This window comes from Pieris brassicae, chromosome 7, assembly GCF_905147105.1.
Source record: "Pieris brassicae chromosome 7, ilPieBrab1.1, whole genome shotgun sequence".
In the NCBI taxonomy this organism is placed as follows: Eukaryota; Metazoa; Arthropoda; class Insecta; order Lepidoptera; family Pieridae; genus Pieris; species Pieris brassicae.
Window position 1 is genome coordinate 4,180,239 of NC_059671.1, and position 26,039 is coordinate 4,206,277.

The 26,039-nt window shown below is 38.0% G+C and overlaps 1 protein-coding gene across 4 annotated transcripts; it reads left to right on the top strand.

The window, feature by feature from the left end:
* The first annotated feature begins 1,585 nt into the window (after positions 1–1,585).
* On the top strand, positions 1,586–25,368 carry LOC123711553 (liprin-beta-1). 4 transcript variants are annotated; one of them, XM_045664135.1, is made up of 13 exons: positions 1,586–2,075; positions 2,386–3,005; positions 3,250–3,423; positions 12,891–13,040; positions 15,053–15,218; positions 18,624–18,783; positions 19,686–19,905; positions 20,859–21,069; positions 21,229–21,447; positions 21,628–21,739; positions 21,997–22,093; positions 23,494–23,604; positions 24,962–25,368. In XM_045664135.1, exons 1-13 carry the CDS (start codon positions 1,802–1,804, stop codon positions 25,034–25,036), a joined length of 2,589 nt encoding a protein of 862 aa, XP_045520091.1. In that variant the 5' UTR covers positions 1,586–1,801; the 3' UTR covers positions 25,037–25,368. The 4 variants fall into 4 exon arrangements, with proteins under 4 accessions (XP_045520091.1, XP_045520092.1, XP_045520093.1 ...); XM_045664136.1 differs by having other exon boundaries at positions 23,494–23,590; XM_045664137.1 differs by having other exon boundaries at positions 1,587–2,075; positions 15,053–15,164.
* The last annotated feature ends 671 nt before the right edge of the window (positions 25,369–26,039 follow it).

The following is a 26,039-nucleotide window of genomic DNA, read 5'->3' on the forward strand; positions in this document are numbered from 1 at the left end:
ATAAAAGGGCACTCGTATTATTTGCCGTGTTACACAACAACCAATACAATGTATTTATTTAAAATTATGTAAATAATTATAAGTTTATAATAATAATACATAGCTTCAGTCCGTTTAAAAAGTGTTTTCTTAATTAATTACACTACTCAATTATTAATTTGAGGACGTAACTACTAAAAAATATGGCATCGTACGGTTTGTGGACTCGGTTTCCGCACTGAGACTCCCACTAGGTCCGTATGTAAATAATTATAAGTTTATAATAATAATACATAGCTTCAATCCGTTTAAAAAGTGTTTTCTTAATTAATTACACTACTCAATTATTAATTTGAGGACGTAACTACTAAAAAATATGGTATCGTACGGTTTGTGGACTCGGTTTCCGCACTGAGACTCCCACTAGGTCCGTATGTAAATAATTATAAGTTTATAATAATAATACATAGCTTCAATCCGTTTAAAAAGTGTTTTCTTAATGTGTAAAAGCTATATTAACTAAAGACAATACAATGTATTTACTAATAACTGCTCAAAAGAAGTATTTGAATGTGTTCATTAAATTTTCCAATACATTAAGGAATTGAAGCCGTTCTCGTAAATGCTATTATGATCGACCCGAAGCCCAGAAATTTAATTAAAATATGCTTTCACTTCTTTAAGTTAATTATACTCACATTGGCAGTTAAATTTTACTAAGAAATAATTAAAAGCTAAAATATAAGAGAAAATTTTAGTTTTTTTTAAAGCAGGGAAAACTGATAGGGATGTGACGTTTTTCGCATTTTCATGGGGTTTTTATTTCGTTCTGTGACAGTTGGGAACGCATAACATCGGACCTGGAGTTCCCAGAATCGATTCCCGACACAGTTGCAATTCAGATGCTTGCAATTAAATGATAAAACAATTTTACCACTCCATTGACGATAACATGAATTCTAAATATACGCTAGCTCGGTTGCATATCAAAAGTTTTGACATATTTCGAAAACTGTCTAGCATTCTGAAGCAAAATGACTATTTCCGCCTATGAGTTAATAAGATTACAAATGTATAAAAATCCATTTTATAAACATTAACGAAGGAGACAGCTGTCGTCTATTTCCGACTCGAGGGGAGGTTTATTATCCGAAATATTCAACAGAACATGTGATTCGTCGTTCCGTAACTGCGTAAAATAGCTATACCAATGTGTGCTACTCTTATGTTGTATGTCTATAGTTCATAGGTAATGATAAATATTTGATTTTATTTTTATTTTCGTTAAGGCTCATTCAGATTTACGAAGAGAATGAACTGTCTCACCCCCAAGAGCAAGAGACGTAACAATGACGAATCAAGTGTACCATCCTACTACTCAGTGCAACCTCCATACAATCCTGACTTCATGTATGAAAACTTTGAAAGCAAAACAAGTTACTATTTCCCCGGAGGTCTGCGATACACCGTGCAGCGTACATTAAACTATGACGAGGAAACCGATGGGCGGGGCCGGTCTCTATACGAAGGCGTTAACTGGCAACCGGTGAGTGCGCAAGTGTTGTTACTTGTGTGCATCGCGCCGCACGATACATGCGCTTACGCAAAACATTATCCATGTTTACCTAATGCAAATTTTAGTAATAATAATCCTCGTGTGTCTCAACTCTAACGGCTTGTTTATGTGAAAAAGCTATAACACTTATGCTCGATAAAAGGATCAAAGTGTGAAGGGTGTTTAGAACGGCTCGGATTTACCGTGGTCTATTTTCGACTTACGTTCACCGTGTTCGATTAGGCGCCACTCATTTCGAAGTGAAACATGCGTGAGCTCGGCCGCGGGGGATCAATCGTGGCTGCCACTATTGCAACGTTGAATAATCGTTCGACCATCGATGCTAAATCTCAACCGGTCAATACACGGCCAGCAGCCGAGGTGGAAAGAAACGTGTTGCGGTCTCCAGGCAATAATATTTATGACGATAGAATTCGGCGTGCTTCTGGGATCAGTGAACGTCCTCTGTCAACAGCATCGGAAACATCTGAACGCGATTCGGTCTCCATTCAATCTAGCGAGGAACCTTCCTTACACGAGAGTACGTAATACGCTTCGTAAACGTTTCAATGACGTGGTACACTGGAACGTCGCCAAGCTTTAAAATAGAGGAGCGTTTGTGACTCGTACTGTGAGCTTGTCGCACAGTGTCGCTGTCGTAAAGACTCATGTCCGACCGTGAATTTCTCACAGAACCCTTTGAGGATGAGGATGATGAGGAACGGACTGCAGTGGGATGTGTCCATCCTGCGGTTCGTTCCTACATGTATTCTCCTATGGGTACGTGATGATTCGCTGTCGCGTATGAGACTTTCAGCGCAACGCTGTTTCTTAATTAAATGTGATAATAGGTGGTGACTCGGACAGCCCTGATGAGACTACGGTAAAATGTTCTGGATGGAAAAATCAAACAGTGCCACATCAGCAAAGTGATTCCTCTGAATCCGATACAACAACAAGTGAAGATGACTCTGAAGGTCAGGAATATGTAACACGTGATGGTGAAGCTGATTATCGGACGCTTACACCGAATAATAATAGTAAACGTTGTGATGGTGATTTTAAATGGTTACAAAGCGGTGAAATAATGGACGATCCTGTGGACGTTCATTCAGTTGGCTCACGCGGAGATAATTACAACTCGGCGAGCTTAGAAAGAAGACGTCGTACGCCAAGCGACCGTGTCGAGCGAGATCGTAAAACAAGGTCTTCGTTATCCACAAAACCTCCGCAACATCCATCGAGCCTTAGAGTTTCCCCGAGACCAAGGCGTTCACGCGATGAGGATGCCCAACCAGATTTACAGCGACGCTGGAACTCCTACGAGCAGTTCCGTTGGCCGGAAGGTGGTTGGTGGCCTCCGATGTGCTGGTGTCACGGACCGCCGCCTCCACCACCATGCTGCATGCATTCTGAACACTCTTGGCCGTCACATCCGTCTCTTGCGACAGTGCCATCGCGTCCGTACAAGGTATTGCTGGTTGTAGGTGGTCTAACAGTGTAACGAACAATTAACACAATATTATACTATGTTTTGTTTGTAAACAAAACAAATTTCTATGAATGCTGAATACAGACGGTATACCGCTACAAATAAAAAATAATAATAATATGGGTGTTGTGAGTAGTGAATAACTCTAACTGGATGACCTAAGCGTAAAATGTTTCGTTGTTTATTAGTATATGTATAATGATGGAGCTTTGTAATGTTTCAGAATGACGCTGAAGATCGTGTGCGTCGCCTGGAGTCGGACAAAGACAGTTTACAGCTGCAAGTTCAGGTGCTGTCAGAGCAGATCACAGCGCAGACTGAAAAAATGGCTGACCTGGAGCGAACACTACACGACGCACGGCAAAGACTGGATGACACGGAACAGAGGCTACAAAAGGTAATCTAAATTAAAAAAAAAAATACAATTTCGCAAGTAAGGTGGGATACATTTTATTTATTTAAGATGTTGGTAATAGGTTTAGCCATTGGCTTTAATATATACATATATTTTGCGTTGAAATAAGATATATTTACTTTGTACTTTGATGTCTCGAAATTCATTTGTACGAAGAAAATTAGATTGAGAAGTAACGGTACTAGAACTGAATTATTCAGATCAGGTGTGAATCTACTTAGCATTTAAAGCACACTGAGAATCGTGATTCAATAAACACGATTGGGCCGTGCAATTTCTTGACGTACTTAGTAAACAAGTGAATTAGAAGAATGCGCTCTGTAATAGGTCAATTGGTGTTTCAAATAATCGTTTGTGAAATGAATTTATTCTCATTAATATTTTTGTTACTAAGTATTTAAACATATACAGATTTAGAGAATCTCATCCCTGAAGTCGTGGGACCGATCCCAGGCTGTGGAATGGGCTTTCTATGCGCGCATTTAACATTCGCACGAACGGTGAAGGAAAAACAACGTAAGGAAATCAGGATTGCCTTAGAGCGAAAAAGTCGGTGGTGTGTTTTAGCCATAGCTATACTTCTTGATCATGTAACAGATACAGAAATCTGAGGCCCAGACCTAAAGAGTTTGATTATTTAATTTATACGAGGGTGATCCGATAAGTAAGTAGCCTACAAAAAAAAGCCTCGTAAATTTATGTATGTTACAAACGGATGATGCATTCGAATAGTTAATAATTTCTGACATTTGTCTTTTTTATATATTCTAAAACTATATGTTGTCTTGTCGTTTTATGACAACAATTACCTATGATATGTGGTAACGCCACTTAATTTGATAAATACTTTTTTCTATATAAATATCTAAGCATCCAGTTATTTCTTTCAGCATTCATAAAAGTTATTTGATGTGTTTTTATTTTACTAATTACATAAAACAATTATCCATTATACATAATCTTGTCTTAACAGTTGACCCCCTAAATCAACAGGAATGTAAATCTAATAAAAAATAACTTACGAAATAGACAGAAATTAATTACTATTAACTGACAAATAGTAGAACTTTTTTCAGTTCAATCAACGACAAAATAGGTCATATGTAATACGTTGACATGAATATTCGTAATACAGCGAATTACATGTCTATTTTAGAAGGGCAAAATATAGCTGATAACTAATTTTATGATGGCATTAAAACTCCTTATCGCCTTAAAACGAAAAATCATTTAAGAACATTTAGACGTTATTTTCAGAGTACATCTGTTTCTCGTCAGATTGATTTGGACCGTTTACAACGTTGTACGTAATATAACTAAAAGTAATGATGACTCAAGCCGTTTCTATTAGGCGTAGGCAGGATTTGTATGGGCCGTAATTGAAGGAGCTTGCGATTTCTGTGTAGATTTGGTTATAAGTATTACAAAGTATTATACGTTATAGTAAGTTAATATTACGAATGTCTTACTTGTATATACAGTTGGCCTTTTAAAAAAAATCAATGGCGCAACAACCTTTTTTAGGTCTGAGCCTCAGATTTCTGTACCTGTTTCATGATTGTTTGTGAATTGAATAGGCATGTAGATGATCAGCCTTCTGTGCCTGACACACACCGTTGAATTTTTTGGTCTGAGGCAAGTCGGTTTCCTCACGATGTTTTCCTTCACCGTTCGAGCTAATGTTAAATGCGCACATAGAAAGAAAATCCATTGGTGCACAGCCAGGATCGAACCTACGACCTCAGGGATGAGAGTCGCACGCTGAAGCCACTAGGCCAATACTGCTGCCTTTTAAAATAGCCAAAGAGATTTAAAGGTAAATAAAAATGCGAAAAAAATCGTGAAGAAAATGTTTTTTTGTACATGTGGAAAAGGGGCAAACGGGCAGAAGGCTCATCTGATGTTAAGTGATACCGCCGCCCATGGACCAGAGGGCTTACGAGTGTGTTGCCGGCCTTTTAAGAATTGGAAGATTGTTGTACTAAAAGCTTGAAAATAATTCGTTAGGTCCTAGGTACCACTCATGTATAATGCTCTCCTCGTCTAGGGCATTGATCAGACAAAATAAAATCATGGGGCGTGTGAAATTTCTATCAAGTCTTAACTCTATATCACAATAAATACTATTAACATATTTACGGATACTATTTACAGGCTACGCCAAAAAAAAAATTTTTTTTGTCTGATTAATATTCAAGATTGATGAAGAAAGTGGTGTACTGGTACCTAGGACCTACCAAGCGTACCGATTGATGTAATTAATTATATTCACGAATTTCAAATCAATTCAACATGAATGGGTTTAAATTTCAATGACTACATTTGACCCTAAGACTTGCGCAAAAATGTTTACTTAACAGTTTATTTCCAATTCAGTGAGCAAAGTGAACTGAATTCTTTCATAAATTTGTACGGTTTTTAATTAATTACCCAGGTAGTGTAAAACAATTCCTTACCATTATACCGTGTTATTAAAGAAGTTACGTGTTATAGTAATTGCAATAGAACGTAAGGCTATGTTAGTATCGATAATTGGAGTTAATTTTAGTATTTAGTAGTGAGCGTACACTACACTGTAAGGTTGGCAAATTTTGTTGGCATTCATTTATTATTTATTTTATTTATTAAAAATAATATAAAAAGAGAACATAATTAAATTAAAAGGAGGGCAACTGGCGGCCTTATCGCTTTCGAGCGATCTTTTTCAGGCAAACACTATGGGAAGAGATTTTTTTAAATAAATTGGATAAGAATGGATAATTGGACAATAATACTTATTACACGTAGTTGTTAAGACAAATCTAGACAGGAACAAAAAAAATAAACAGACTTAAACTAAATCTTTTTAGTTTAGGATACGTGAAAAGTAAAAAGTGCACATAAATCACGATAATTCAAGATCAGTCTCACGTAGTCTCAGGGGCAGTACCACTGTCTCATAGAAAACCGGCGTGAAGTGATGCAATAGGTTCATCTTATTGTACTCGCGTTTCGTGCGGTGAGTGGGACTCCCGGAGCCCATCAATTCCCCCCTCCCCCAGAATATGAAGATGCAGTTTAAACAGAGATTACCCCAGGGGGGTACCACACGTTTCCGCTGTGGAGAAACCCCTCTGAGCGTCCATCATCGGAACAATCAGTATTCGGTGGTGGATGCACAGGCTGCCCTTCGTATTCTGGGGTGGGCAAAAACTGCTCAAAAAACTATAAGTTTCGATCTCGGGGCAAACGGAAGAATTTACCGAAGGCATCCCCTTCCACGCTCTCAGTGGACTTTACCAATGTTAGGGGGCTCAACTCTAATCTTAACGCGGTTCACTTTCACCTCGAAACTGTGAAGCCGGCCTTATTCTTCCTTACTGAGACTCAGATATCCTTCCCGGCTGATACTTCCTACCTCTCCTACCCGGGGTACAAATTGGAACATTCATTTGTGCCGCGGGCGGGAGTTTGCGTGTACGTCAGAGAGGATATCTGTTCTCGTCGCCTCGGGACGCTTGAAGGAAGGGACCTATCTAGCCTCTGGCTGCGCGTAGACTGCGATGACCATCCGCGATTCTACGCATGCCTGTATAGGTCCCATAGCGGAAATACCGAAACTGAGCGACTCATTGAGCACATCCATATGGCTACAGATTCCCTGCTCGAAGGGGTTCCTACCGCTGAAATCGTGATACTTGGCGATTTTAACGCTCACCATGCCGATTGGCTCGGTTCGGAAACCACCGATCACGCGGGAAGATCCTTTCACGACTTTGCTTTAGCTTACGACCTGTCACAAATGGTCCCTGCGATTACGCGAATACCAGATGTGGATGGTCATAAACCCTCTTTGTTGGACCTTCTGCAGCCCTCACATCCGGAGACCTATCAAGTCTCTGTTGACCTGCCATTGGGTTCATCGGATCATTGTGTGGTCCGGAGTACTGTGCCTACTACGCGCCCTCCTCGGCCCCGTTTTTCGGGTTGTCGTCGTATTTGGCACTATCGGTCAGCAGATTGGGATGGGATGCGGTCTTTCTTTGCGTCCTACCCTTGGGGGCCTATGTGCTTTTCGTCGGAAGCTCCAGATTCCGTCGCTGCCTCTGTCGCCGAAGTGGTTCTACAGGGCATGGAACTTTTTATTCCATTCTCTGCGGTGCCGATCGGTGGCAAGTCACAGCCCTGGTTTAAGCGTTCTTGCAAGGCGGCATCGCGTCGAAAGCGAGAATGCTTTAATGCATGGGTGGAAGCGGCGATATCTCGTGATGCCAATACCAGCGAACATAAAAAAGCATATAACTCAGCCTCCAGGTCCTTCAAACGGGAAATCGCTAAGGCAAAGTCAGAGCACATCGCCAGATTTGGCGAGAGATTGGCCCAACTCCCTTCGGGGACCCGAGCCTTCTGGTCTCTCGCCAAAGCTGTACAAGGGAATTTTTGTCAGCCATCGATACCACCGCTGCACAGAGAGGATGACTCGCTCGCCCACACTGCGAAGGAGAAGGCCGACCTCTTGGGCTGTCTCTTCGCGTCCAACTCGACTTTGGATGACCGGGGGAGATCACCACCGGCGATTTCGCGGTGTGATAACTCAATGCCGGAAATCACATTCCGGCAACGTGCTGTTCGCAGAGCACTATCTTCCTTGGACATTCATAAGTCGAGCGGGCCGGATGGTATCCCTCCAATTGTGCTGCGTACTTGTGCTCCTGAGTTGGCTCCGGTCCTGACGCGCCTTTTCCGGTACCTGTACTCGCTCGGCACTGTCCCGAAGTGCTGGAAGACCGCTTCGATACATCCGATCCCTAAAAAAGGCGATCGCACTGATCCATCCAACTATCGCCCAATCGCAATAACCTCCTTGTTCTCCAAAATAATGGAATCCATTATTAATGGCCAGCTCTTGAGTTATCTAGAGGGCCACCAGCTGATTAGCGATTATCAGTACGGCTTTCGTCGTGGTCGTTCAGCTGGTGACCTTCTAGTATACCTTACTCATAGATGGGCAGAGGCAATTGAGTCCAAGGGGGAGGCACTAGCGGTTAGTTTGGACATAGCGAAAGCCTTCGATCGGGTGTGGCACAAAGCACTGCTCTCGAAGCTACCAGCCTACGGGCTTCCTGAGAAATTATGCGACTGGATCTCCAGCTTTCTAGCCGATCGGAGCATCAAGGTCGTCGTCGACGGAGCATGTTCCGACCTTAAACCCGTGAATGCTGGGGTCCCACAAGGCTGTGTTCTGTCCCCGACCCTATTTCTTCTGCATATCAATGACATGTTGCAACTTAGCAACATTCATTGCTATGCGGACGACAGCACTGGGGATACTCTTTACACTGGCCGGGCAGGTATTTCTCGGGCAGTTGTCGATGAGTACCGGAACAAACTTGTGTCTGAAGTCGAAACTCTTTTACGTGGAGTCTCGGACTGGGGTAGACTAAACCTAGTCCAATTTAACCCCAAGAAGACACAAGTTTGCGCGTTTTCCGCGAAAAAAATACCCTTTGTCGCTACTCCTCTTTTCGAAAACACTCTTCTTGAAGCCACAGCCAGCATCGGAATACTTGGCGTTGACATATCGAACGACGTTCAGTTTCGCGGTCATTTGGAGGGAAAGGCTAAATTAGCCTCCAAAAAGCTTGGTGTGCTCAGCAAGGCGAGACGGTACTTCACTCCGGGCCACCGCTTGCAACTCTATAAAGCGCAAATACGGCCCCACATGGAATACTGTTCTCACCTCTGGGCGGGGGCTCCCCAGTACCAGCTCCTTCCACTTGACCGTATCCAACGAAGAGCGGTTCGAATCGTCGATGACCAATCCCTCTCCGAGCGGCTCGATCCTTTGGCGTTGCGTAGAGATGTGGGGTCACTCTGCATCTTCTACCGCATTTACCATGGAGAGTGTTCAAAGGAGTTGTTCGGATTAATACCTGCAGCTGAGTTTCAGCATCGGACGTCGAGGCAAAATACAAAATTCCACCTGTATCACCTCGACGTCCGACGTTCCACGACTGAGCGTTTCTCAAGGCAATTTTTGCCGCGCACCACCGCTATGTGGAACCAGCTGCCCACTGAAGTATTTCCGAACCAATTCGACTTAGGGTCCTTCAAGAAAAGAGCGTACAAATTCTTAAAAGGCCGGCAACGCACTCGCGAGCCCTCTGGCATTGAGAGTGTCCATGGGCGGCGGTATCACTTAACATCAGGTGAGCCTCCTGCCCGTTTGCCCCCTATTTTATAAAAAAAAAAAAAAGTCATGTCATTTATATCCAGATTACCTACCTTCATTCAACTCAAGCTCGTCATACTTGTGTATAACATAAATAGTAATATGTTTCGTAGTACATTCGGATTTGAGTACTGAGGAAAAAATTAAATAAAGAAAGTCTTTGCCCTCTGGCAATTTTAATGGGTATCACTTAACATCAGATGAGCTTCCTGCCCGTTTGTTATATAATAAAATCACATTTTTGCCTTATAATCAATGGCTGTATATGGCCCTTACGGGGCATGTCTCTGCAAGTATATTTCGCAATTTATCTTGCCTCATACTTCGTACATCAATTGTTTTTAAGGTCCTTGATAACTCCATCCTACGCGGCCTCGGTCTTCCGGGTTTTCTCTCTTTATGTATGTAATGTGTTGAATTGATGAAATATATTTCGGAATTCAAAAAATTATTTATTGATGTTCGTGTACATTTGTAATTATTGGTAGAATATCTCTCTCGTAGGATGTCCTTATGTTCACAATATAGCAAGACAGATAAAATTAATAGCTTCAAGTTTCGTACTCAATTTGCCTGCAGCGTGCATTTTAAACGAGATAAGAGTAGAAGTTGTAAAATGTCGGATTGATAAAGCTGCTCTGTTTATATTCTAGAGGAATTTCTGTTTACGTATAAACATTGCATCCGAGTTTATGGCTCGTGTTTCGTAAATAAACTCGTCTAGAAGGATGAGGTTCAGGAGTCGAACGTAGCGCGAATTATGACTCCCGTTTGCCAGTCGAGTGTCTTGGCCTAGTTTCAGAAGCGACTCGCATTCCTTAGGTTCAATCCCCGGCTGTGCACCAATGAACTTTCTATATGCGACTTAAAAAAACACTTTTTAAACGGATTTAAGCTATTTGTATTATTAAACCCGGTTAAAAAATTGTTTTCTTTCAATGTGTCAAAGCTATGTTTACATTCAATATATAAATTAAAACTTACCTTATCCAGTATTTGAGTAATTTTCATAGAACCAAGGTGGCAATAACCCTCAACAGCATTCAAGAGCGCTCTGCATATTAAAGACATCTTAACCTTATTGGGTTTTGGTAATTATACCTTAGGAATATGTTCATGTCACAATTATTAAATTAATATAGCTTATTGTAGAGATTTTTAAAAATTAAAGCTTCTGTAGCAGCCCGAAGTTTTGTGAGAATCGATTCCAGGGCTTTCAAGTTACATGCCATGTTAATCATTAAGCCACGGACTCGATTGATATATTTATTTAATTAAGTTTCTTTTTAATAATTTTAATTATTAATTTGTAGGTTATGAAAATTGTAATTATTGTTTAATTGAATACAATACAAAAAAAATTTAATACAATATTTTTATAATGTATTTTCTATAGTATAAGTTACAATCTATTTATTCAAAAATACACGACAGCTATGGCGAACAAACATTTTACTAAATATACAGAGAAATACACTTCCAATTTTAGTTTTTACTAGTAATTTTTTTACTTAATAATGCGGATTAGTTGTCAGAGGTACGTAACAGTGCTTTTTTTAAATTGATCAGCCAACTACCGAATATATGAATCTGGGTGTGTTTTTTCTCTTATATAAGCGAAGAATTCGAATGAGAAGTTCCTGAAGGCATTAGAATTAAATTAGTGTTGCTTTTAACAGATGTAGAGCGGTGTTCGCTTAGTGGCTTCTTTGGCTGGACTTTCTTTCTATGTGCGCATTTAACATTCGCTCGAACGGTGGAGGAAAACATCGTGAGGAAACTGGCTTGCCTTAGGCCAGCCATAGAAAGCTGATCACCTACTCGCCTATTAGATTAACAAATGATCATGAAACAGATACAGAAATCTGAGGCCCAGACCTAAAAAGATTGATTTATTTTAATTTATACAGATGTAGGCTTAAAATTAGATCCTTAAATATAATATTTAATTTAATTTCAAGAAAACACTTTTTCAACGGATAATTATTTTACATAATTTTTTTTCCGACGTTTCGCGTGCTTTACATCGTGCGTGGCTACGGTGATTATAATACAATATATATATATATATACAATACTAATTTAATTTCATAATTTTTTAGCCCAGTGTCGTGTGAGTTTTACTTTATAAAATAGTGGTCAATTACGAATTATTTCTTTTATAAACATTAAATAATCTGCGATGTTGTCTACTTATTTACTTAGTATGCAAACACTTAATTCACAATCGTGTTCTCAAACTCATATTTTAGAGGAAACGTCATAGTAATCGTGGGCCCTTAAAAATAAATATGGTTTATCCTAAAATTGTGCAGACAATTGGCAGTAATATTGAATAAAAAATATAATATCTATTGAATAAGTATAATATTGATATAGTGAAATGAGAGCACGCAAGTTCATAATGTAACAAAGAAAAATGGACTGAATGCTTTCAAGTTTCATAGCTTAGCAAGTGCGGAGTGGGTATTTTAATTGCTTCCGTGGGTTATGGCACAGTTTTTATTACAAGCTGGAAAATGGGTCCCACTGCTGTGACCTGCCAAAACGAATACGTAACTCCTCGATGATAAGGATTGTTACGAACTTGTATTTAGTCGGCTATTAACTATTAAGATAATTTTAGAATATATTTTTGTTAACGTTTGTGATTCTCATGTTAGATTTTTATCCTTGCTACCAACTTACTTATCTTACTTACTTATATGATGCTTACGAATCATTTCGTAAATCGCGGAAGTACTTTGAAACAGGCGTTATTCTTTCAACGAACATTTTTTGAAGGCCAATTGATCCTTTATACCTGATATACATTGTTCCAAGATCGGTACAAAATTATTGAATAAATTAACGGAGTGTCTCTGAGCAACGAAAATAGAAGAATGTAGACAAGTGCGTCGCCAGTTGATCGAAAAGGGTGACCAGTAGAACCAGGAAATGTGTTTTGAGAAGATCTATTAACATTGACGAATTAATAATTGAATACTAGTTTTTTTCGATTGTCGAGTGGCTCCTCGCCTAGTAACGACCTTGTCTGCATAGAATATATACTAATATTTTAAATCGAATAATCACGCAGAGTAACGCGGTAATGTTAGGCAGTGGTCTGAATTAAAATTTTATTTTTGTGTTGGATACTTCGTTTATCAAAGAAAGCCGGGATAGGCTTTATACAATATCACTCTTAAACAGCTGAAACCGTTGGGGACAGCAAGTATAATATTATGTATGTCAACAGGAAATGCTGCAACGTTCGTCACTCGAAACACAGAAGTTGGAGTTGTTATCAAAGTTAAGTGAAGTGAGATTACGGGCAGCGGAAAGAGGTGTCTTAGAGCGGTCACCACCCCCTGACTCCACGCCTGTCGCTAGACCGGCTCCTCCGAGGGTATGTTATAGTACTTTTTTTAATGATTAAATTACAATTATATATGATTCCACCCAGCATTTATTCAGTCGTAGTATACTACTAAATGTAAGGATTATGTTTTGTTAGATGTGGTATTGCGGAATTTTTTTGTAGACATTCATGTCTACTATTCAAAAATTAAAAAAAAAAAAAATCTTTATTTGTTTAGCTATATGTACAATAGAATTCAGATTGAGGCCTCCCTAGTAAGTCAGGGACCTGTGACAGGAAAGCTTCGTTCTTATTTAATTTTACAAAGTTTCATCAACACAATTGGTTTTAAAAAAAACGAGGGTACTGTAAAAATAATAAATATATGAATATATTGTGATGACTGTGTAATTGTGTGAGTTTGATACAACTGTATTACATCTCATTGCTCTATTGTCAATATTTTCTGCACGCGTTATAGGAATTTTTATTACTCTTTTTCAAACCTCAGGGTACAATATTGAAATTTTATACAAAACCATTTTACTATGTACATAAGGGATAACGTTGGGTACCTTGTTCCTCCACTACAAAATGGTGAAAGAATTTTACAAATCAGTCCACATTTGGAGCCTACAATACAAAAATCATATCCTTAATTTTCATAAAATTAGCTTGGTAGACATAATATGATTATACTGACTGATTAAGCGTGAGATAAAAAGCAGTTGTAGCAATGGTTGAAAACCCTTGACCATTCAAACTATACTATAGCATTACTATGCTGAAGTCTATTTGCCCGAATATGATGTATGACAAGGATCATACTCTTTAATGTAACAGGTGGCAATCGGGCAGGCTCATCTGATGTTAAGCGATACCGCCGCCCATAAACACTCACATTGCCAAAGGGCTGGCAAGTTGTTGCCGGCCATTTAAGAATTGTTACGCTCTTTTCTTGACGTACCCTAAGTCGAATGGGTTCAGAAATACTTCAATGGGTAGCATGTTCCACTACTATGGTGGCGGCAAAATCTTCTTTAAAAAGCGATTAATTTTGAAACGACGACCGATGATGAAACTTAGCTGCAGGGCTAGTCTAGAGCGGGAGAGCATAAAACTAGAGTGAAATTATTAACAAAGAATATTAAATTTGTTAAAGGGCTTAAAAATTATATGTTATTTTAATATTTAATGTACATGTATTACCGGATGCAATAGTCTCTCATAAATGTAGGACGTATCTCGAATACTAAACAATATTATCAACCAGCAGTAACAAGGGGACTAATGAGCCGCTCTGCTCTCAAATTGAGGCCTAATGAGGCATTTAGACGTTCACGACAATTTTAGTATCCAACTAACCTAGATTTTTGTTCTATATTACTACGCCTATTGGCGACTGTTTTTGTTCCGAATTTTTTTATATTTTTATGAGTTTAGTCCGTTGCAAAATTTGTCATACAAATATACAGTATTTACAATATTCTTAACCTATATAGTAATAATAATTAAAAAAATTAATAGAAAATTAAAACAAATTGAAGATTTTTGGTTTACCGTTATTGCTGGCAGCATTTCCTTGTTGTATTGCGATACATATTCGTTAAGAAAGGATCTAGGACTATCTAACAACCGCCTTCTTAAATCAGTCAATCTTCTTAAATCTTGAACCTCGCGGTCCAAGAGTCTCTTCTCCAAAGGAAACAAAATCAAAGTTGGAGGAAAAACTTATATATGAGCCGATTATTATTTTCTCGGCTTTGCGGTCAGCTTTTGTGCCGGTCCAAGGGAGGTGAGGCTAACGTGTAACGTAGCATGCCATACCAAAGCCCGTCCCATCATCCAAGGGATCAAGGTCAGGGAATCCAGGGTATTTGATCGTCTGGATTTTACATGGCAATTTTTCAACCTCGGCCGTCGTTCAGATACTTCGTATTGACAAGATTTCTTTATTTCACATTTTTAATGATAGGTATAAGCTTGTAAGCAACATCAAGTCTGACTTATTTGTCACAGAGAAATTACCGAATAACCACATTTCACTATACCATTTTCAGACTCCGCCAGCAAACTACGGGCGTCAAATCGAGCGTAACACGCACATGTACTCTTCCCTACCACGCTCGTCTGTGCTTCCGTCGGCGGCTGTGGAGGCGCGGCTGGCCTTCGGTAAAAACAACATGGTGGTGGCGCGTGGAAAGGGTCACTCCGTACCCAATTTAGGTCTCTAGGGTCTACGGCATGCTTTACCCTCTGCTTATATCCCGCGTATTCTTCCAATAGCTGAAAGTAAAACACTTTTTACCGGATTGAAGAAGAAACAAAATCTGACGTTTCGCGTGCTTTACAGCGTGCATGGTCACGATGACCGTCGTCGACGACGACGCCGACCGAAACGTCGAAATTATGTTAAATAATTATAAGTTTATACATTATGTATGTAAAAAAATAATGCTTCAATCCGGCTAAAAAGTGTTTTTCTTTCAATGTGTAAAAGCTATGTTAACAAAAGACAATACTATATATATATTAGGTCCTTACATATGAAATTGGCGATTTTGTCGTACTGGCCACTTTGACCTTAAATACCTCCTCTTTGGTTAGGAATTTCAAATTAAAATTTGTACAGCTATTTACTATTTAATTTGTGCTTCGATAACCGCCATTCATTTGTTTTTTTCTTCTGTTTTTTTCTGTTTGCGTCACTCATTTTACAAAATGGAAAACTTAAAGTATCGCATTATTTACGAGTACGAGTTCCGCCGTGGCACTAGTGCTGCGGAAACGACTCGAAGGGTGAATGATGTGTATGGCGGTCATGTTGCAAAAGAAAACACAGTTCGTTTTTGGTTCCAACGTTTTCGTTCTGAAAATTTCGACCTGCAGAACAAGCCCCGTGGACGGCCTGAGACCCAAGTTGATAATGAAGTATTGAAGGCCATTGTGGAAGCGGATCTATCGCAAACCACGTCCGAGTTAGCTGCAGGCTGCGGTGTTAGTGATAAAACTATTTTTAATTCACTTGAAGCCTATTATGAAGATTAAAAAGCTTGAAAGGTGGGTACCTCACGAATTGACTGAAGCAAACCGGCAAATGCGCGTCGACTGCTGCGTTACATTACTGAACCGGTACAATAATGAAGGTATTTTAAACCGAATAATTACCTGTGATGAAAAATGGATTCTTTACGATAATCGGAAGCGCTCAGCGCAATGGTTGGATCCTGGCCAGCCAGCCAAATCCTGCCCCAAGCGAAAATTAACCCCAAAAAAGTTACTTGTAAGCGTTTGGTGGACTAGTGCCGGTATTGTTCATTGGAGTTTTCTTAAATCTGGCCAGACTATTACGGCTGATGTCTATTGTCAGCAATTGCAAACCATGATGGAAAAGCTAGCGGCTAAACAACCTAGGCTGGTCAATCGCTCCACGCCACTGCTACTTCACGACAACGCTAGACCACACACTGCACACCAGACGGCTACCAAATTAGAAGAGCTTCAATTGGAATGTCTAAGACATCCTCCGTACTCCCCGGACCTTGCTCCAACAGATTACCATTTATTTCGAAATTTGGACAACTTCTTACAAGGGAAAAAATTTAACTCTGATGGGGCAGTCCAAATCGCCTTCACAGATTTTATTGATTCCCGTCCGACTGTTTTTTTTAGTAAAGGGATCAATGAACTACCTATGAGATGGCAAAAGTGCATAGAAAACAGTGGTTCATCCTTTGATTAATGAAAAATATTCGACTTTTTGTTCCTCCCATACAAAACGCCAATTTCATATGTAAGAACCTAATAATAACTTCCAATAGCAGTGGCGATACTGACATTATATATTTATGTAATATAAATGTGCATGATTTGATGAGGCTGATTTTAAAGGAACACCCAATACGTAACCAATTATATAATTAATATATATATATGAAAGATATGTATGGACGTATTAATAATGTTGTAGACTATACATTGGTTTTTGGTGTATATTTTTATCTAATAAGTTATACCATCTATTTTGTAATAGGAAACAATGTATTTATTTCGTACAGCTAACTTAAAAAACAAGGCTATATATAGCCAACGATGGAATACATTATATATATATATATAGGTACGTTTACGAAACTTAGAAAGGAAAATCAAAAAATTCGTGTGTTGTGTGATGGTGTATACGTATTCATGATGCAGGCTATTTAAGGCTATGGATATTATTTAAATTTGACATTTTATTGACGATTAAAAAAACAATTTGGCTAATGCACAAACCGTGCCAGGGCCAAAAAAAACAATTGTATCGAAAAGGAATAAAAATGTTTTTGAAACTTTGTGACTACTTCTTAAAGTTCTAAAGTTAACTAGAAACACGAAATCCTATTTTCAAGACATAAAGTAAATTTTGAATATAATAGTTGGAAAGTTTTTTTTCTCAACAACAATTGTTTGTTTATTAATAGTTTATGTTATTTCAGTTTTAAGGTCACTGTTGATGTATATATATATTTCTTTTTATTATTCATTTTCTCCCGCGAACTTCATTTCGCCTTAATACAATTTTTACTTAACCTACCTTTTTAGTAGCTACATACTAGTATATGGAACTTTATACAATGCCGTATAGAGAGTGTTCGCTTTCCCAGAATTAAAACCTACTATTATATTGTTACGAGCTAGGGGATCGGATAGAAAATGCCGTGGATTTCTTTAAAGGTTTATTTCTTGATAAATCAATGAGGAATTTATGGGCACAAATTAATTGCAGAGATGCACTAACACACAAAAACACAGTCACTAATTACTTCACTTATGCACACTTCACACAGTACTTTATCACTTGTATTCACTTTATCGCTTCGGCGTTTCTCTTTTGTTATCGCATTCAAAACTAAAAAGTGACTAGTCGCGTTTCGGCTCGCTTATATATCCCTGGGAATAATTCTAAACAATATTCGAGAACTCTCTAGGCGGGCTTGCTACTGAGTAGCGATTGCACAATTCTAGAACGTCCGCACTCTTTGTCTCTTTCGCACGTTACTCCGTCCTTGTCGTACGGCGTTCTAGAGTGCTCGTCTATTTTCGAGAAAGTTCTGATCTTCTCTCTCTCTCTCTCTCGTATCATTTCGTCCTTGTCTCACACCTAGAAAGTTCGGTCTAGAATATTCCTTCATCAAAGGGGTATAACTAGGCCTGAAAACGCCTGAAAACGGGTCTCCTGAAAACTACACCACTCTACTACACATGTTCTGAAACCGACTGAAAAAAAGGTTTCAGCTTCCTGAAAACTAGGGTAACATTATGGAAATGACAATTTTCTAATATGTCATTGACCCTCTCCTGAAACGGTCAGAAATCATATTACAGCCTGCTGAAAAGTTCGTAGTAGAAAAATCTAGAAACATTGCAGTCGACCCGTTTTCGTAACAATATTATATTACTAAAGCTAAATTTTTATATTGTGTCTACAATTTTTATGTCAACCTTTTTCAGAGTTCAAAAAATTAAATCGAATCGAAATCGAATTTAAGAAAAATCGAATTGTTGCGACCGTATTCGAGTTTTAGCTTAGCAGAAGTTTTATTTATGTAGACTATTTTTTTTTAATTATATAAATTTTGATTTATGTAGCGGAGAAAGAAGAAGCAATACCACGTGGCAGTCCATCACCCTCGTTACGGGAAGTTCGAGCAAGACTTGGCAGTGGCGGAGTGAGGCTGGAAGGAGATGACCTCTCACGATCGTCGCTAAGGGCGTCTGCGCCTAGGCAGCGGACGCAGAATATGCCCTGGTGAGTTTATATAAAAAATATTTTATGAAGTTATATAATTCCTGTTTATACTACATACTTACCCCATTAAGTGACAAAATTACGGTCGAACTATACTGACGTAAGAGTTAACATGCGCTCCTATTTCACCATGTCTCCAGCTGATAGAGGATCTTTGACAATCTTGAGACAAATCTTTGTTTTTAAATTATTTTCTTATTGTTAATTACTTACGATGTCATGTGGAACATGGTGTAATGGTTGCAGCTCCTTACAAACGTTGTGTATGACAAAAAAACTTGGCGGTTAAAAAGAGTGGCAGAGAGTTTATTGCCAGTTCTTCTCTTCCGTTCTACGCTCTTGATTTGAGAACTGTCAGTAAATGTAAAATTAGAGGCATTTCATATATATTTCTTTTTTGAAGTTCATAAGTGTACATTGTGTTACCTATATGAATAAATGATTTTGAATTTTGATCAACAAAAAACTCTCTCCGCACAGACTACAGAAGTATTTTTACCTATAAGTCATTTTGTTTGTTGTACCCAAAGAATCTACATTAGATCTTAAAGTATACACGTAATTATAAAAGACATAATTGAATCCTTATAACATATAAATATTTTTATTTGTAGTGTAATAAATTAATTAATAAAATATCTTGAAAGAAAACAATTTTTAACTGGATTGAAGCTATGCGTGACCATGCACGCTGTAAAGCACGCGAAACGTCGGATTTTTTTAATAGAATTATATAAAATAGTGATAAGTTTATAATAATACATAGGTTCAATCCGGTTAAAAAGTGTTTTTCTTTCAATGTGTAAAAGCTATGTTAACAAAAGACAATAATAAAAGAGCTAGTTAATAATTTTATAATTAAAATAATTCTAAAATTAACATTTAGTTTATTTTTATCATAGGCAAACGACCGATGTTCGCCAATGGGACTGTGAAACCACTTGTGGTTGGCTGGAACATCTTGGTCTAGAGATATACGTGCCAACCGCTAAAACTTGGCTTGGCGCGTCTGATGCGAAGGGAGTAATTGCTGCGGCTTCTCAACAGGCAATAGAAAAGGAACTGGCCATCAAGCATCCCATGCACAAGAAGAAGATTGTGCTCGCATTGACTGATCTCTTGGTGAGTCTCGGAAATTGTTATGGGAAATATTTCCCATTGTACATATGTACAATTTATCTATATATAACTAAGACATTGTTTGAACTTATAATATTAAATTAGTCTAGAGCAGTGCTTCTAGACGTGTGGAGTAGGCCCGATATTATTGTTCCAAAAAATATTTGTAATTTAAAATACATTTTTTCATTATATAATATGAAAATCCACTTAGTGTGTTTCGTTAACAATTTCCTAGTAATTTATTACATAATTTGTATGTTACATAAGGGGTGGTGGGTCTTAAGAATGGTAGAAAGCTAGGCATCACACAAAAAAGTTGAGGCACACTTTTGTTTGTTGAATAGTGAGAAGTTTAAAGAAAACACATTTTTACCGGATTGAATTGAATCCGCGAAAATAGAGGACACAGTGAGTCATTTCTGCAAAAACCCTTCATCTTTTAGTCAATATCAACTACGGGGAAATAAATACAGATAACACAACTTTCTCTGCAGCTGTAATAATTTTGACATTCAACACCTTTTCTCTTCAGTCACCGTGACCACGCACGCTGTAAAGCACGCGAAACGTCGAAAAAATTTACAGTTATGTAAAATAATTATAAGTTTATAATAATACATAACTTCAATCCGGTAAAAAAGTGTTTTCTTTAAATGTGTAAAAGTTATCATATCACCTATTGAGGCTTTTACCTTTGTAATAATTAATTTACATAAAGTTTCACTTCTGACATGTGCACTTTGTACGCTCGCTTTTGGTCTTGTTGCAAATCAGAAAATAATATATATACTTAGCGGTGAAATTTTCTTTTCTGGCAAAATTCAATTGGGATTCGTTGCTTCAATTGTCACTAAATTTTTTGCAGTGGCAGTTTCAAAATAACCGAAATAGACAAGATATTTTTTTTATTTATAACTTTATATTTTTATTACAAAATTTATTTAAATTTCCAGGGAGGCCACGGCGATCCCTTACTAACGGCGTCGGGTCGTCTCGACAGCGCGTGGGCGTTGCGTTGGCTAGAAGACGTTGGCGTGTGCGGCGCACGCGCAGCGGCTGCTGAAGCGGCCCTTGACGCCAGGCTTCTGCATCGGCTTACGCATTCCGACCTTTACACTCATTTGAGGGTCACGCACGCCTTACACGCGTTGTCGATACGGAGAGGTAGTTATAGAAAATGAACCTTTACGATTTTTTAAAATACCGTTGTACGGAAGCTCAGTATTGAAATGGGGATTTAGTTGTACGCCTAGAGGCGTGGCCTAACATTGTTTGTTAACCATTAAATCCAGCAGATGTACAGTGCCTTCTCAATCTTACCAGGAATCCAAGTACTCCGAGACAACAAATTCAACCCTGAAACAATGATACGTCGTGCAGCTGAGAGTGAAGTCTCCCTTGTCGGAGCCGAGTTGACGGAAAATGAGAGTCAGGGAGGCAGTACCCCAGCAGGGGAATTGGCCAGGTGGTCCTCTCATAGGGTGATGCAGTGGCTGAAGGAGATCGACTTGGCTGAGTACGCGCCCAATTTGAGGGGAGCCGGTAAGTTTCTCACATTCCTGTAAATCAAATAGCCCGTACCAATTCTTAAAAAGCCGGCTACGCAGTCGCGAGAACTCTGTTGAAAATGTCCATGGGCATTACTAACATTAGGTGAGCCTGCCCGTTTGCCCTGTTATATAAATCAGGAAGATACATTGATTTTGTATATAAACATTCCAGGTGTTCACGGCGGTCTGATGCTGTTAGAACCCCGTTTCACGGCCGAGCTTTTAGCTGCCTTACTGAACATCCCCGCTAATAAGACTCTTCTTAGACGGCATCTCACTCAAAGGTATATATTGTTCTGTTTAACTGTAACCAAAAGTTATTTTTATTTTAGTTTTATTCACTAAATAACCAATAAGACTTTTTATTAAAGATTGTTTAACTTTATAAGAAGATTGTAATATTTCTTTACATTACTAATCACTTGTCTCCTTTTAACAAAGCGTGAACAGAATTCGACAGAAAGAGACAAAAGAGTGCTGACTGATTTGATTTTTATTCAGCGTTATTTGAAGAGTTATTGCTCTATATCAAAATTTTCAGATTCAACGATCTCCTAGGCCGAGATGTGATTCAGCAGAAACGTACTGCGGAACAAACATTAGGGTATCAGCCACTCACAGCTACGACCAAATACAAGGTGAAATTGCTTGATAAATAAATATTAATTTTATGAAGGGAATATTGGCAAATCGAATAAACCACAGAACAGTTTTAAAATAATTTGACTTTGACAGCTGCCATTGTCATTAAATTATAATGACAATGGCAGCTGATACCAGCGCCATTGCTGCGACATACATAATAAAAAATATTTAATTAATTTCATTTTTCTATACATTTGAGGACATTTCTTCTATACAAGCCGCAAAAGAAATCAAAAATCTTAAAAAAAATACTTTTTAATGAGAGATTTTTTTTTGATTAGTGATTATTTACATTTTAATACAGAACGCTTTCTATAGACTGTATTATAAATATTAACACTTTATTATTCATACTGTTACGTCAAGGGTGTATTTATTGATAAATCAATGAGGAATTTATGAGAGCAAATTACTCGCAGAAAAGCACTTATTACAAAAACAGTCACTAATTACGTAATTATGTACACTTCACACTGTACTTTATCACTTCACTTTATTCGCACATTATGGCTTCGGTGTTTATCTCTTGATACCGCATTCGAAACTAAACTAACTCGTCGCGTTTCGGCTCGCTTATATATCCCTTGGGATATATCTTGTACAATATTCGAGAACTCTCTATGCGGGAGTGCTACTACAACTACTACTACTACAATTCTAGAGCGTCCGTACTCTTTGTCTCTTTCGCACATTGCTCCGTCCTTGTCGTACGGCGTTCTAGAGTGCTGTCTAGCTTCCGGAAGGTTCCGATCTTACTTCTCTCTCGCATATCATTCCGTCCTTATCCCACACGTAGAAAATTCCGTCTAGAATATTCCTTTATCTTAGGGGTGGGTATAACAAGGCATAAAATCGCCTGAAAACGGGACTCCTGAAAACTGCACCACATATGTTCTGAAACGGCCTGAAAAAATGTTTCAGCTTCCTGAAAACTAGTGTAACTTTATGCAAATTACAATTTTCTAACATGTGATTGACCCTCTCGTGAAACGGTCAGTATTGCTGAAAAGTATTCTAACTAGTGGAAAAATCTAGAACCATTACAGTCGACCCGTCTTCGTAACAATACTGTCAATTAGCCCATTGTAACAGTTACACGACAATTATTAGTTAGTCTAGTTTATTTAAAAACATATGGGTAAACTCATTAACACATATGTTAGCAAGCAAGAAAATATTCTCATTGAAAAACTACCTTATGTAAAAGGTTAAATATTTTTATGGTTTATAATCGGGAGTTAAATTATAATTATTACTATTCATTATAACGGAGAATATTTATCGCAAAACACGCAAATATTAATTACATTTCGAGTTCCGACATGTGTCAAAGATTTTGACATACGGATGTCATACTCTAAGTTTTGACTGAACATTGAATGCTCCAATCCAGGTGCCAAAGAGGAGTCAGTTCTCCCTGAAACGCAAGAAGAGTCGCGATGACATGGAATTAGGAGAACTGGTGTGCCCGCTGCACGACGACTGCTCAGGTGACGCTAAACCCGTAAGTCGCACTAACCATACTAACTGCTTAACCCTAACCATTTTTAGTTTGATCCTCTTGATTCAGCGCCGACATATGCTGCCAAGGCTCTTTACACGAGAAAGGAAATTTGTTTATTATAGCACTGAAATTTAAGTTTTATACTGGTATGTTATAATGTTCGAATAAAAATGGTCCTTCGGGCTTTCCGGCCTTGTGATAAAAACGGAACGAAACCAATATTTACGGCAAAACATTGATGCAAATGATTTTGAAGGAGCCCTGCCTCCTTTTTAAAGTGAAAGTATTATTACATACAAAATCGTGAATGAAAAGCATGTATTTGTTCTTTCGTGGAGGAGATTGAGTCTCAAAATAAGTAGGATTAACATGAATGGGAGACCTTGAATGTGATTTTCAAGCACTACCAAGGTCAGAATGTGCATGAAGATCAAGAGTGATAGTGCCTCACTCCGCTGGCTCTGCGATATCTGCTCCGAGTTGAGATACTTCCAGCGCCACCTCCCGCCAATTTCTGGCTTTTAGCAGCATTAGGTCCTCCGACCATTAGGCCGACTCAAGTAGGCTTCCTTCACCGGACGATCTTGGACCATGCGCTCAAGGTGCCTCAGCCAATGTTAAGTTGATAAAGTATATATTGAAGGTTTATAAATTAAATCAGTGATTGCACAGTTTTAACTCATCCGTCTCTTTTCCTCACAGTGTAAATACAATTTGAGAGAAAGAGACGGAGTATTAGACATGTACAATTAGGCTTGTTTAGTTTTTATGAATAATAAGGTTACGAAATGCTTATTGATTTTAATATTATATAGGTAAAATTCAGCGTCGAGACTTAGCTAAGTAGCTCGTATGTCAAATTCAATACGTTTTTGACATATGGGAGCGAGGCTAGTACGTTTTAATCGTCGAATATCAGGTTTTTTCAAGGGTTTTGTATCTAATAGTTTAACAATAATAACAGGTGTGGGTTAATGGATGGTTCAATGGGCTTTTGTGGTTTGGTTATATTTATTTAAATTTATATCATGCTTTTTGAAACAAAACAATTTTTCAAATATAAAAGTTTTACGAGAAAATGGTACTCTTTGATTATGCTGTTAGTTATAACTAGGTCCCGTATTTTTTGTTGATTAAACTGAAAAATGGTAAACTGATTTCAATTAAATTACATTATCAGCATTTTATGTAACAGGACTGAGGACTGTGTTAATACATTTCCTTTATTAGGTTTGCAGGACTTCAACTAATTACTGGCTCATTTGAACTATTTTCGTCTCTTTCTGTCATATGTACGCTGAGTGAGACAGACTGAATGTTATAACTAAGGGTGTGTAATGAATATTATTCGAAACAGACGACGAAAGCAAACTCAGCATCGGACGTCGAGTCGGGTGTTTGTCCCCCGCGTGACGTCACGCGCGGACATTAGCGCTCGCAAAACACGCAGCTACGGAGACCGTGCTATAAGGATCCCAGACCCCTCAAGTTACGACATCGAGACTCTGTAATTTCGACTTTATTGCCTTGTGTTTAGGTATAATTTTGATTGAAAAAAAAACGAAAAAAATCTAATTCTCTCCTCTCTTTCTGTATGATTGTCTGTGCTGTGTTGAAAAGAGACAGCGTAATAATGCAATAAGATTTTGTTTTTGAAAATAACTTTCATTAGCATTTCTCGTGACTTGAAATTAATACAAATTCTGCGGATGGAGTGACTGTCATGTGGTGACAGGAGGGACTAAATATTTAATAACAAAGGCTTTGATGAACTTTTAAGTTTTGTAATACTCTATTTAATATATGGACGTAATGTCATCTTTTCATAAAAAAAATAAACAAGCGTATACGCATAGAACTTTTATATAATTTTCTGGAAGATTTAGGATTTTTAAAATAATCGTATAGCATTGCGTATAACTGCATTTGCGTTATGAGATGTAATTTTTTTTAAAATCTGAATACTGTTCTGTGCGTATACGGTATGAATTCACGATGAACTGATTTAAATTTAAAAGTTAAATTTCTGTCAACCTATTTTGTTGTGGATTAAATGCAAGATATAAAAAGGCAACCACATCTGGGGTTTCTAAAGTCGACTTTCAAAACACAACTTGTGTTTTGTCTTTATATAAGAAATTCGTTTAATGTATTTTTAGAACTTTAAGAAAAAGCTATTAAAAATAAACTGTTTATTTAATATGAGAATTAATGAAAAGCATTCGGTGCTGAAGCCAAATATTATTTTAAATTGGTTTTTATTTTAAGCTACTGCTATCGGCACAAATCTATTCAAGAAATAGACATTCCACAATAGTGTATGCAATATTTTAATCACATCTTTATTCAACTGTAATTTATATTTAGTTTGCAAAATATTTTATTAAGAAGTACTGTTGATGCCTATAGTATCGTGATAATAACAAAAATTCGAT